Source organism: Leishmania panamensis, assembly GCF_000755165.1.
Source record: "Leishmania panamensis strain MHOM/PA/94/PSC-1 chromosome 34 sequence".
Lineage (NCBI taxonomy): Eukaryota > Euglenozoa > Kinetoplastea > Trypanosomatida > Trypanosomatidae > Leishmania > Leishmania panamensis.
Window position 1 is genome coordinate 714,888 of NC_025881.1, and position 12,682 is coordinate 727,569.

General features: G+C 53.8%; 2 protein-coding genes across 2 annotated transcripts; both read left to right on the plus strand.

The window, feature by feature from the left end:
- Positions 1–977: 977 nt before the first annotated feature.
- LPMP_341900 (hypothetical protein) lies at positions 978–3,098 on the plus strand (the record flags this gene model as incomplete). The annotated part of the gene is made up of 1 exon (XM_010704314.1): positions 978–3,098. One exon carries the CDS (start codon positions 978–980, stop codon positions 3,096–3,098), a length of 2,121 nt encoding a protein of 706 aa, XP_010702616.1.
- Positions 3,099–8,149: 5,051 nt separating this feature from the next.
- LPMP_341910 (calcium motive p-type ATPase, putative) lies at positions 8,150–11,464 on the plus strand (the record flags this gene model as incomplete). Its single annotated transcript, XM_010704315.1, has 1 exon — positions 8,150–11,464. The coding sequence occupies one exon, from the start codon at positions 8,150–8,152 to the stop codon at positions 11,462–11,464; it is 3,315 nt and encodes a 1,104-aa protein (XP_010702617.1).
- Between the last annotated feature and the right edge of the window lie 1,218 nt (positions 11,465–12,682).

Below are 12,682 nucleotides of genomic sequence, written 5' to 3' on the forward strand. Positions count from 1 at the left end.
CCTGCGAAATGTGTTACGTTCTTTTTTTTTCGCGCTGTGTGGACTGAAGGTGGGGACGAAGATGGACAGGAGTGGAGAGGGGATGTCATCACCGAGGTGGCGAGGTTGCGCGAGCTTTGTCTCCATCAGCCACTATCTCACTGTTCAACGACTTGAAGACGTTACTTTACCGGAGCTGTGGTGGGTCACTATTAGTAGCCCTGCAGGCACGCCAGAGAGAGAAGGAGAGAGGCGAGCCACCAAAAACAAAAAACGAGGAAAGTGAACGAGCTGCTGCCTTTTTTTGTTCTTGCAATTTCTCTTCTCGTCCTTTCGCTTACATCTCTCGTGTGGGCTCGCCTCCTGTGCTCGTTGTTGTTCGGCATTTCTCATCTCCTTTGCCCCCCTACCCCTCTGTAGTTCCCTCTCTTCCTTTGCGGCTTGGCGTCGTGCGCCCGTTCTGAATTTGCGAAGCGTCTTTTTTTTGTTTTTTCCATTTTCTCAACACGCGTATGTCTGTGGCGCTACTCGGACGTACTCCGGGCTGTCACTCTTCTCGCCCGCTCGTGCTTGTCGTCGGGCGCCACCGCAACCGGTCAGACCGTTTGCTCTTACTGACAGGACATACCGCGTGCCAGGGACACCCGTTGTGCCTGGCACGCGGTAGATAACGTGTTCCTGCAATGTTACACGTATTTACCTTCTTTCTCTGTATTTCCCCCTCTTTTTCTCTCTCTGTGTATGTGTATGTGTGTGTGTGTGTGCGTGTGTGTTCCGCTCCACTTTGCTTGATTGTACTCGTCATGAAACTAGAACGAGTCACAGCCCACATAGATCGACCTGCACAGCCATAGACATCAGTGGCCCTTCGGCTGACCAACCGCGCGCATCGCTGCCTCACCCCCTGGCAGCCTGTCTTCGGCACCGAGGAGCACAAACGACACGAAAAGCTCAACGGCAGCCCCAACACACCCTAACAAAGCGAAGAAGGACACCCCATGCCCCCCAAGAAGGTGAAGGACTTTGCGAATGCTCCAGTATTAAAGATGGCGCACGGGGAGCAGGTGCAGCTCCTGTCTGATGCGCTACTTCGGGAGTACATGCACCGCCGCGGCTTCCTCGCGACCTTGAAGGCCTTTGATGACGAGCATCCGCGCGATGAGAACACAATCTCTTCACGTGCGCTGATGTCTGACCTCATGGCACTCAACCCTGACGATCAACAGCGCATGAAAGGCGAGGGCATTGAGACAATCATGGAGATGCTGTGCAACTTGCGCGTTGAGCGCCGACTGAAGACGGAGAAGCTGACAGCTGAGGCCCACATGCCGCTGCCGAAGTTGCCCGCCGGCTACGAGGCACTCAAGAAGAAGCAAGCTGAACGAGCGGCGCGCAAGGTGGAGAGGCAGCAGCAGCAAAAAGCGTCCCTCAAGAAGAAGCTAAAGGCGTCCGCTTCTCCTATCAAAGATGGTGAGTCTCAGGAGACCAGCGACACACTCCAGCGGAAGAATAGCAGGCACGGTAAGCGTCACCAGCGGCTCTCTGCTACCTCGCCGAGCGGCGCGTCTCGCGGGAGAGAGCCGGCTGGCATCACAATGGACGACTTGCTCGGCAGCTCGCATGGCAGCAGCGACGGTGACAAGGATCATGACACCCCGGACGAAAAAGAGGGAGAGGACCGCAGCAGCTCCGCCAGTCCCATAGCAGAGTATGCTGGCGCGAGATCAGCTGTCACATTGTCTGCGTCGGGTGCAGGTCGATCCTCATCGAAGCAGGCAAGTGCACAATCGTCCCAACCTGCCTGGATGGAAGTTGCCGCAAGGCAGAAGCCACCGCCGATGAAAGGGAATGGTGGCGACGGTGGTGCACAACAGAGGACTTTTGACGACGAGGGTGGCTATAATAACGGTGCAGTAGACAGTGAGGCCGACGAGGGCAGCGACAAGGATGCCGACGACTTTGGAGGAGCTGCAATGACGGCAGCGCAGCGAGACCAGCTCAGTGCTGCGTTTCAGCTCCTCTGTGGTTTTGACGGCAGCTTGCACAAGGCCTTTCTGGAGCAGGGCTTCCTCTTCGACGACTGCGCCAACTGTGCGCTCATTCAGTGGCAGCCAAGCGGCTGTGACGGAGTTATTGCACCGATTCAAGCCTTTGTGGCTGCCTACTACTACGAACGCGAGGTGTACGTGGGCAAGGAGCAGCGCCAGCGCGAATGCCTTGCCAAGGCGTTGTGTACTTCACTGGAGCAGGCGCAGCCGAACGTCGCTAAGATTGTGTTGCTCGACAGTGCATGGAAGGCCGAGCCTGGCTGCTCTCGCTACATGCGCAGCCACGCCCTACAGCAGGCGGCGAAGCCTCGCACGCGGTGCTGGACGAATATGAAGAGCATGCAGGACGTCACTCAGGTCGTGCGCGACACACTGCTCACCGAGGCGCGCTGGATGAAGCCACGCGGCGGGGGTGTTGCGAGCTTCTTGTTCTCACTGCTCCTCTCGCATGGGGTGGATGTGGTACAGCAGGAGCTCACCAAAGCAAGCACCGCTGAGAGCGGGCCTCCGTCACTGCTCCTTCCCACCTCTGGTCGCGCAACGCTGGGTCTCGTCAATTTTGTCTTGACGGGCCATGCCATTTTTTTTCGCCACAACGGGGTACAGAACGGGAATCGAGTGGGGTACTCTTCCCGACTCCGATGCGGGCTGCTCTGCGGCGATTATGCCGCCGATTCAGATCGCCTTGACCGAGCCTCCGCAACCAATGCAGCGTCGTCGTCTCCCTTTTCCTACACAAATGCAACCGAGCCGCAGCTTCCTAGCTGGGTGCTGTGGCACCGGGACAGCTTTGCGAATCTGTACATGCCCAAGGATACACGGCAGCTGTTTCAACAAAAGCTGAACTTAGGTGGGAGCGCATCGGTCGATCTGGTTTACTGGGACGCCGCAACGGAGGACGACGAATTCGCGCTTACAGTGACAGTGCACAGCGCCGCCTTCGTCCCCGGCAGCGGCAGTGGTGGTGGTGCGCGTAATGCCAAGTCGTTCGTGAACACCGCCATCACGTCGGTTCCAGCATGGTCGTCTGCGGCGATTGACTGGAATGGAAAGGCGCCTCTACGAGATTGAGCATGGCGATGCGAGCGTGTGGGCTGGCCTACCAGAAGTGTATGAGGACGCGTGCCTTTGGGTATGTGTGCGTGTGAGAAAGGGGGGTTTCTCATTTCTCATTCTCCCTCAGAGTGCTTCACCTCTGTTGTTGTGGCAGCTTTCAGCCTGTATGCTGGCTTGCTCATTTCTCTCGTCGTGCCTGTGTGGGTGATGGGCCGCCGCCTTTTCTACTTTTTTTTTTGCTGCTCCACGTGCCTTTGATCTTCCTCGTGTTGTTTTTCTCTTCCCTTCTCTTTCCCTCATTGTGTACCACACCACCTCACTTTCACCCTACCCTTCTACTCGGAAAGTGAAATGCCAAAGAGACATAGCACAGGCCCTCAGCGTTCATGTACTACGCTAGAGGTGTACCTGAGAAGGGTGAGTGATGATGCACCTCGCCCCTCTTCTCTTTCCTTCCTTTCTACAGTCTCCTCCCCCCACACTTCAGCCATGAAACTTGACGGGTTTTCTTCCTCTCTTTCGCTCTTCTGATTGTAGCAGTATTGGGGCCCTCTTGCAGTGCCCTCCGCTATTTTTCTTCTTTTTTTTTTGGCCAGCTTCCCAGCCGAGATGTACGGGGTGTGTATATGTGTAGGACGTGGTAGCTCTCTTTCCTCCCTCTTATGTTGGGGAGGATGCTAGCTGGTTTTTGCTACCTTGTCAGTCAGTTCGAGTCAGTCCCACTCGACCCCTTCCCCCCATCATGTCAACCACCGGAAGTGGCAGGATGGATAAAGAAGGGATAGACAGGCCCTGCGCTGTTGTAGAAGTCGTCTAGAAGACAATCAGCAATGTCGTGTGGACAGAGCACAGAAGCCAATTTCTTCTCTCTGGCGGCGCCCAACGCGTTTGTGATGACACCCACAAGAGGTTAGATGAAAAAAAAAAACGGGGACAGAACTCCGCAATCGCCGTTTTTTCCTCATCGATCCCATCGCCCTTTGTTTGATTTCACACTAGCGAAGGGCAGGAACGATTTATCTATTCATATAAGCTTATTCGCCGAAACATTCAGTCCATAAATTGGGTAAAACATCGTGTGCGTGCTGACGTCAGGTGCTGCAGAGCACCTGTTTCGTCTACAGGTGTGTGTCTGTGTGCATGTGGCGGCCTCCGCCGCCGCCGCAGCGCCACCACTGGACTGAAACTGACGCAGCTCTCATCATCGAGGTGACACCACGCGTTTCATCGCTGCAACGGTTCTCTCTCTCCTTCTCCGTCCGCCACCCTTCTTCTCTTTCATAACCGTCTTCTGCCTTACGTTATGCCTCCTCATCTATCCCAATCAACACCCACACCCAAACATCTCTCACACTCTCTGCCCACTCTACACACATCCCTCAAGTACCAGTCCCCCATCCTCCCTCCAGCACCCCTCTTCCCTCTCCCCCGCACTTTGCCACTCCCGCTGTAACGCCTGCTTCTCATTTCCATTTTATTTCCAACGCTCTCTTCTCGCCTTCACCTTCTACAGGCACTGTCTATCAGCTCCAGGAGAGTGTACTTTGTGCTACAAGCTCTTTGCGCGTTTGGCACTTGTTGGCGACTGCGGCACTCGCTTCATAGCACCGATTGGATTCGTTCTCGGCTTCCCTTTCGCTTTCTCTGGCCGCTTTCCTCTCGCGTTCCAGCTTGATTTCTCACCTCATCTTTTACTAATTCTGCCACAGCTGTTTGCTGTTGCCTCGTTGTGTCTGGTTCTTTCCCATCTGTTTTTTTTTTTATCTTTCCTTACTCTTGTTCACTTCCTTAAGTGGGTGTGCTTCGACTTCTTTTTTTTCTTTGTTTTGCCCTTTACGCTGTTGCTGTAGACCATCTTCATCGTCACGGCATCTCACCATTGGCCGAAGAGGTTTCGTGGACAATCGAGTGGTGTGTGCATTGTTCCAAGGTGGTGCTGCGCGCGCGTGTGTGACCCTCCCCCTGATTCGCGGTCAGAAACGGTGCAGTGTTCCCCATTCCTCTGTCTTGCTTGTCGCAGTGGTTTTCTTTTTTTTTCCATTGTCCTTCACGTTCTCTTTCCCTTTTCCACCTTGACTCATCGCCCTCTTGTTTTTCTCTCTTTCGCTGTTGTATTTTTCGCTGTCACTGGTGTACACACGCACCCTACAAAGGTAACGCAGAGCAGCAGAATAAATACGCAAGAGGGTTTAAGAAAAAGAGAGGGGTCGAGGAACGAAACATTTTTCTGCTGTTGTTGCATTAAAGAGTAAAAACAGAGTAAACGTAAACAATCAAATAACAAAAAAGAGCAGGCATCCGGCCCAGGAGACGACCAGGCCATACATCCTCGACCTGCCCCCCTCCCTCCCCTACTTGTGCACCACTGCGAGCACATTCCTGTGACTCTGTGTATGTGTTAGTTATTTGCAAGAAACCAAAGCACTCGAAGGGCCTCCGACTAAAGGGAAGAAGTAAAACAAAAAACGGTCGAAAAAGTTTGGAAAAAACAGAACGTGGCCACTACCTGCCCATTTCCCTTCCTTCCTTCCTTCCTTCCTTCCCCCTCCCCCTGCGCATCTTTGCGTATTTATTTGAGTGTTTCTCTTTCTTCTCTCCTCTTTCCTTTGGTCTTCACCCAATTCGCCGAATTCGACTAAAGCCCCACCCCAGACCTTCCCATCACTTCCTCCATCTCTTTTTTTTTTTGCTGTACGGGCTTTTCGTCTGGTCTTTGACCTGTGTGTTTCGTTCAGCTTCCAAGGCTGAGATTCCCACTCCTCTGTTGACACCCCCTCCCCCCGTTTTTTTCTGTCTGTCTCCGGTGTCTGGTTTTCTTTTCGTCTTTTGGGCTGTGTTTGGTTGTTCTACCTTCTTGCGATCTCTCTTGTTACGTTGTCCCTCCGCCTGCCGCCTTCACCTTCCTCTCTTATCGGCGTACTACCACCATTGTCCCTACCACAACGGTGAAGAGCACCCTTCTCTCTTCTCCCTAGCGACAACTTTTCTTGTCTCGCTCTCACCACTACCAATTCTATAGTGCCCCGACTCTCATCCCCCCCCCCCCTCGCACTCTCCTCCATCGCTGCGATACGACCACCTAACACGAAAGCGACGCACTGTTTCTCTGTGAAGGCCTGTTTTCGTGTTTGGTGGTGTATTTCGTGTCTCTCTGTTTCTTTTTGTCCCCCCCTTTCCCTGTTTAACTTGAATTTTCATCGCCATTCACCTTTCTTTAAACCCCCCTTTCTCTCTCTCTCTTTCCTTCGTTATATTTTCTCCATACGTACGCTCGTTCTCTCTCTCCCTCTCCTCTTCTCTTATAAAGTGAGCGAAGAAGAACAAGAAGAGAGAAAAACCGTCTTCTTACTTTACTCTTGATTGGGCTTTTTTTTCCCCCTTTCGCTTTCGTTTCTTTTTTTCTGTGATAGTTTTTGTTGTCCTTCCCCGTTGCCAGGCCAGCCCTCTGGTCTGTTGACCATTTTCTACTCGTTTCTCTTTCGTCCGCGCTCTCTCCCCCTCTCTCTCTCCCGGAGACTCTCTTTTTCTCCAGTATTCTTTCTCTTCCCATCCCCCGCCCCCTTTTTTTGTTTTTTTTTTCTTCTTTTTCTTTCATTGGCTTTGCATTTTATTGTTCGCCCCCTTCTTTTACATATATTTGTTTTTGTGCGTTCCAGCCGACGCCATTGCAGCGGGAAACGAGAAGAAGAAAAAAAAGGAAGCAAAACGAACCAGCAAACAACACGAAACGAGAACAGAAGAGGAGGCGCTCGGACGTTACGTAGAAGTACCTCTCTGCCTCTCCCCTCTTCTTTGTCTTTCTTCCTCACATCTTTTTCACCTCCTTCATCCGCCCACCCTCTGCTAGGACTACTTATAGACCCCCTTTGTTCCCTTTCGTCCTTCGCCATTTTCTTCCCTGCTCTAAGACAACCAGACGCTTGGCAACGAAAACGAAAATCTGCTGTGGCTGTATCTTCTCGCTGTCCTCACATCGTTTTTTGACTTTCTTTTTGCCTTTGGTCTTCTGCATTTCTTCATCTCACGGAACGAGTCGCCAAAACAATTGCTTCGCCTTTTGGCTTTGCATTATTTGCTTATATATATATATATATATAAATATATATATATAAATATATATATAAATATATAAATTGATTTACTGTCGTTTTTTTCTTGATTGCATGAAAAGGCACAGCCGCAGAAACTCTGCGCACTGCTGAGCACGTCTGAGAAGACAAAGGAAAAGGACAAACGTTGCGTTGCCATCGCAAAAGGCAAGCAGAGGGGGAAAACGGACAGCCACAACGCGGACTGTGGATCACACTTGCATTAGTTTTTGACACCCCTCCCACACACACACAAACAGAAAAGAAAGTAGCGAGGACTGAGGGGATCCATATTGCTGAACGGAAAGGAAGCAAGTGCAACACACCGTTTCCAGTCCCCTTGTTTACTTCTGTGTTGCAACTCGTTTTGTTTTTCATTGATTGCTTTCTTCTTTACATTTTCTTTCGCCCCCTTTTTTGTGAAAGTGTTTACAGTCTTTGTGCGCACTGCGTTGAGGCGCACTCCTTCTTCTTTCCTTTTCCTTTTATTATTAGTCATCTCTTGGGGAGGTACTCGACGCTCAGGGCGGTTACCGTCCAGCTCATCAAACAACCCCCGATATACACAGCGACACTGACGCACGGACACACCCAGGCGGAGATACAGAGATCACAGTTATTCCTACTAGTACTTGGATGAAAATGTCCGGCAAGGGCCACAAAGGTAACCGCCCTCACCTGCGAAAGGCGTTTCCCGAATCGGAGGGCCACTCTCCACACTCCGATGATGACAACCACGCGTTCACATCACCATCGAATGCGCGGACTCATCAAGACCCCAATGCGAATCTTCGGTTCGCAACAGTGCCGCCTTCCTACGCCTCTGCGCAACCGACGGCGGAGACCAATGCTGGTTTGTCCTCTGCTCCACAGTTAGCAGCTGCTGCCGCGTCGAAGTCTGCCTCGGCACCTGGCCCCTTCGTGTCCTCTTCCGCTCTGCCATCGAAGGAGGGGCACCTGAGCGACGAGGAGATCGAGATGAACAAGCCGGCCTCCATTTTTACGGATATGGCGGTGAAGGGGTTAGAGGATCTTGACGACAGTGATGTCTTTCCCGTCTTCTCAGGCGAGGTTGTGAACGCGGGGGCACTGGGCAACGGCGCGAAAAGCGGCACAGCAGAGGTTGTAGGTGTCAAGGAGCACTATGCGATGAACTTTGGAGACGAGCAAGGTGACGAGCCGACTCCCGTGACGTATGACCCGAGAGACAAGTTCTGGGCGCTGTCGCTAGAGAATGTCTTCAGCCTCGTACAGTTGGAGTATCCACTCTCTGGTATCGATGCCACCGACGCGCCACGCCGTGCCAAGGACCTCGGTGACAACATCATCCCGATCAAGGGTGGCCCGAGCTGGATCATTATCTTGGCAAGCCAGTTCAAAAATGCCATCACGATTGTGCTGCTCATCGTTATTATCATTAGTGGTGTGTTTAAGGACTGGGCTGAGTTCGGTGTCGTTCTCTTCATCCTCTTCTTCAACGCCTTGCTCGGCTTCTACCAAGAGTACGGCGCCGAGAAGTCCCTGGCAAGCCTCAAGCAAATGACGGCCGGCGTGGCCAAGGTGATGCGCAACGGTGTTCCTGAGATCATCTTTATTGACGAGGTCGTTGTCGGTGACGTCATCGTGCTCGAGCAGGGCGCCTCCGTGCCGGCTGACTGCCGTATCTTCGAATCGAACGGTCTGGAGGTGGATGAGGCCCTGTTGACGGGCGAGGCGCTACCGGTGGTAAAGCACGCGAACGTCATTCGTGACCCAGACAACCGCCTCGCTTTGGGTGACCGCAAGAATATGGTGTACCGCAACACACAGGTAACACAGGGCCGCGGCAAGGCGGTGGTCGTCGCCGGCGGGCTAAACACAGAGATGGGCAAGCTCGCGAAGCGGCTGGACGATGGCAAGGGCAGTGGCAAGACGGCGCTGATGCGAAAGTTGGACTACATGATGTACTTCCTGTTTTTCTGCTGTGGCATTGCCGCCCTGGTGGTGTTTGCGGCCAACAAGATGCGCTACACACCGGCGACCCTCTCGTACGCCACGGCGGTCGCCATTGCCATCCTCCCCGAATCGCTCTGCGCCGTCATCACGGTCGCCATGACCTTCTCTGTAAAGCGCATGGCGCAGCAGAAGTGCATTGTGCGCAAGCTGCCGGTGCTGGAGGTGCTGGGCAACGTCACGGACATCTGCTCCGACAAGACCGGCACGCTGACAGAGAATAAGATGGTGGTCAAGAAGGCGGTGATTGGGCTCGACGACGTGTACAGCGTTGGTGGTGCGCCGTACGAAATCCACGGCGACTTCTTCCCTGCCATACGGAACGGTCAGGAGCAGAAGCCTGTGAGCATGGCGCAGATGCAGGAGGTGCGCTACATCTACGAGTTTCTCAAGTGCGCCGCCCTGTGCAGCACCACAATCCTGCACATCTCTGAAGAGGATATGGACTCCCTCACCGGCAACGGTAATCCCACCGAGATTGCAATCCAGGTGATGACCTGGAAGGCTGGCCTGAACCGCGACAAGCTGGAGGAGGAGGGCTTGGAGTGCATCACGGAGTACGCTTTCGACTCTAAGATCAAGCGCATGTCCACCGCGTGGGAGAACAAGGAGAAATGTGAGGTCTACCTCTGTACCAAGGGAGCCCCCGAGCGGATCGTTGAGCTATGCACGTACAGGATCGACGAGGACGGCAAGCTTGTCGGCTTGACACAGCAGGATCGTGAGCGGGTCGACCAGCACATCTGCGACTTGGCCGCGCAGGGTCTTCGCACGATCTGCTTTGCATACCGCGAGGACGCCACGAAGGCCTTCCCGATCCCGACTGACGAGCCGTTCATCGATGCTTACGACCGTGACCAGGTCGAGCGCGACCTCGTTTTCCTGGGCATTGTCGGCATCTACGACCCACCCCGCCCCGAGTCCCGTCCCTCCGTCATCGCTTGCCAGCACGCCGGCATCCGCGTGCGCATGCTCACCGGTGACCACACGTCCACCGCCGGCAGCATCGCCTCGATGCTGAACATCATTCGTCGCCGAGACCTCGACGACCCGGTGAAGCTGCAGGCGGGGCCTGACTTCGACAAAATTGACCCTGACGTGATCGACGGCTGGGCTGACCTCCCCGTTGTCATCGGTCGCTGCTCTCCCGAGTCGAAGGTGAAGATGATCGAGTCACTGCACCGCCGCAAGAAGGTGGTGGCCATGACGGGTGACGGCTTCAACGACTCCCCCAGTATCAAGATTGCCGATATTGGCTGCGCCATGGGCTCTGGCGTCGATGTGACGAAGGGCGTTGCAGACCTCGTCATCACTGACGACAACTTCTCCACCATCGTGAAGGCTGTCGCTGAGGGACGCCGCATCTCGCAGTGTATCCGCAAGTTTGTTGTGCATTTGCTGTCGAGTAACGTAGCTGAGGTAATTGCGCTGATCTGCGGTCTGCCCATCAGCCACGGCGGCGAGTCCGTATTTATCCTCTCCCCCATCGAGATTCTCTGGCTGAACATGTTTACCTCCGCCCCACCGGCGACGGGTCTGTCGCTCGACAAGGCCACAGATGACATTCTCCAGGTGCCTCCAAACACGGAGGGGTTCTTTACGATTGAGCTGATTACCGACACACTCGTGTACGGCTTCTGGCTCGGCGCCATGACGCTATGTGGCTTCGCGGTGGTGCTCTACGGCTTCAAGAGTGGCCCGATGGGGACAGACTGCAACAGACACAGCGGCGTTGGCTGCGAAAACATTTGGACTGCCCGCAGCACCGCCTTTGGCATTCTGTACTTTGGTCTGCTGATTCACTCCTACACGGTGCGCCACCCGCGCGTCTCTATCTTCAGAATGCGCTGGCTTGACAACAAGTGGATCTACGGTTCCTGCCTCATGGGCACGGCGCTGTTCATACCGATCGTGTACGTCAACGCGATCGCCCATAAGCTCTTTGTGCATGCCATGATCACATGGGAGTGGGGCGTCATCGTGGTCAGCGTCATTATCTTCGTCGCCATTTGCGAACTTTACAAGGTGATCAAGAACCTGATCTTTCCAATTAACAAGGTGCTGGTGGAGGTGGACGAAGAGGATGTCGAGGACGTCGAAGAGCAGCGCCAACGCGAGTACAACACCTTCACCCGCACGATGCCCGACAGCCGTAGCGTAGAGAGGATCGCGAACGAGAACCTGCGCATGTCGTTTGCCTCTCTCGCCGGCAGCGTGGCCACCGCCAGCACTGGCTCCTTCCGCATACCCACACAGCACCAGAAGAAGCAGCGTACTTTTCTCTTCCGCAAGCGCGAATAAGTGGACTGCACGATGCGCATCAGCGAGAAGCACAGGGCGCATATCGCTGGCAGCACGTGCTCGCATTTCTACACACGAGCCTCACTCCTCTTCTTCTTTCGATTAATCTTCCGTTTACTTCAGCATTCATTTGTGAAAGAAGGCTCGTATGTGTGTGTGTATGTATGTATGTATGTATGTATGTAGGTATGCTATCACTTCGAGAACGCCTCGACGCGGAAGCGCACGGCAAAGCACCCACGTACGTGGTTCTATGGTCGGGAGCCATTTCTCGCTCCACATTCCTCTTACTGTTTACGTGTGTGTGTGTGTTCCCTTTTAGAGTCGTTATCGATTTTCCGTTTACCCCTCCTCTCCCCCTTTCCTTTTTTTTCTGTGCATTCGGTTTTGACGATCTCTGTCCCTCCTGTTGTATGCGTGCGTATTCTGTTCTCCGCATTTCACCTCCTCTTTTCATTCGTTTGCTTCTGTTAGAGTTTGATGGCCATGATGGGTGCCATTCCCTCTCGCCTTCCCCGTCTTGTCCCTCTTGTCCCCCCCCCCCTCCTACCCTCTGGTTGGCTCTTTCTGTTTCCGTCATTCCTCTCTTCACCTTCCGCATTCTGTAACAGGTGCCACCCATTAACTCTCTATCTGTGTGGTCTTACTCCTCAGAGACCTTTACCCCTTCTACTGTGCTCTCTTCGCCCTTCCCCCTCCCTTTCTGCTTGTGTGCGATGCACCATAAAGCGCTGTCGCTGTGTTTTTTTTCTTAATTTTTGATTGCAGCTCATTGGGTCCCCCGTTCCTCTCTCCACGAACATCCCCCCGCTACCGCTTCGTGCCTACTCGCCATGCTGATCGTTGTTCGTGTTGATGCATGTGCCGCTGTTGGCGAGCGCGTCTCTCATTCTGGGTTTCTGACTCACTTTTCCAGCTTGGTTAGATCGTTGTCAAGCACGGGCAGAGTGGGAGCGCAGAGAAGACGTATGGGGAGGAGGCAGGGGGAAGAGCGGTAAGGCGAAGAGGGGGATGAATGGAAATAGCAGGGGAGCATAGGAAGGCAGTTACAGGCGGGGGGGAGGCACAAGGACTCACTAAAAACGAACAAACGGTCAAAGCAATACGATGAGTAGTGCACTCGCAGCCAAACTGCACTTTGTGTCGTTGATCCTGTCGTGTTTAGCCTCGATACTTCTCTTCCTCCCTTTTCTTTTGCCTCTGCCCGCGGCCGGTGTA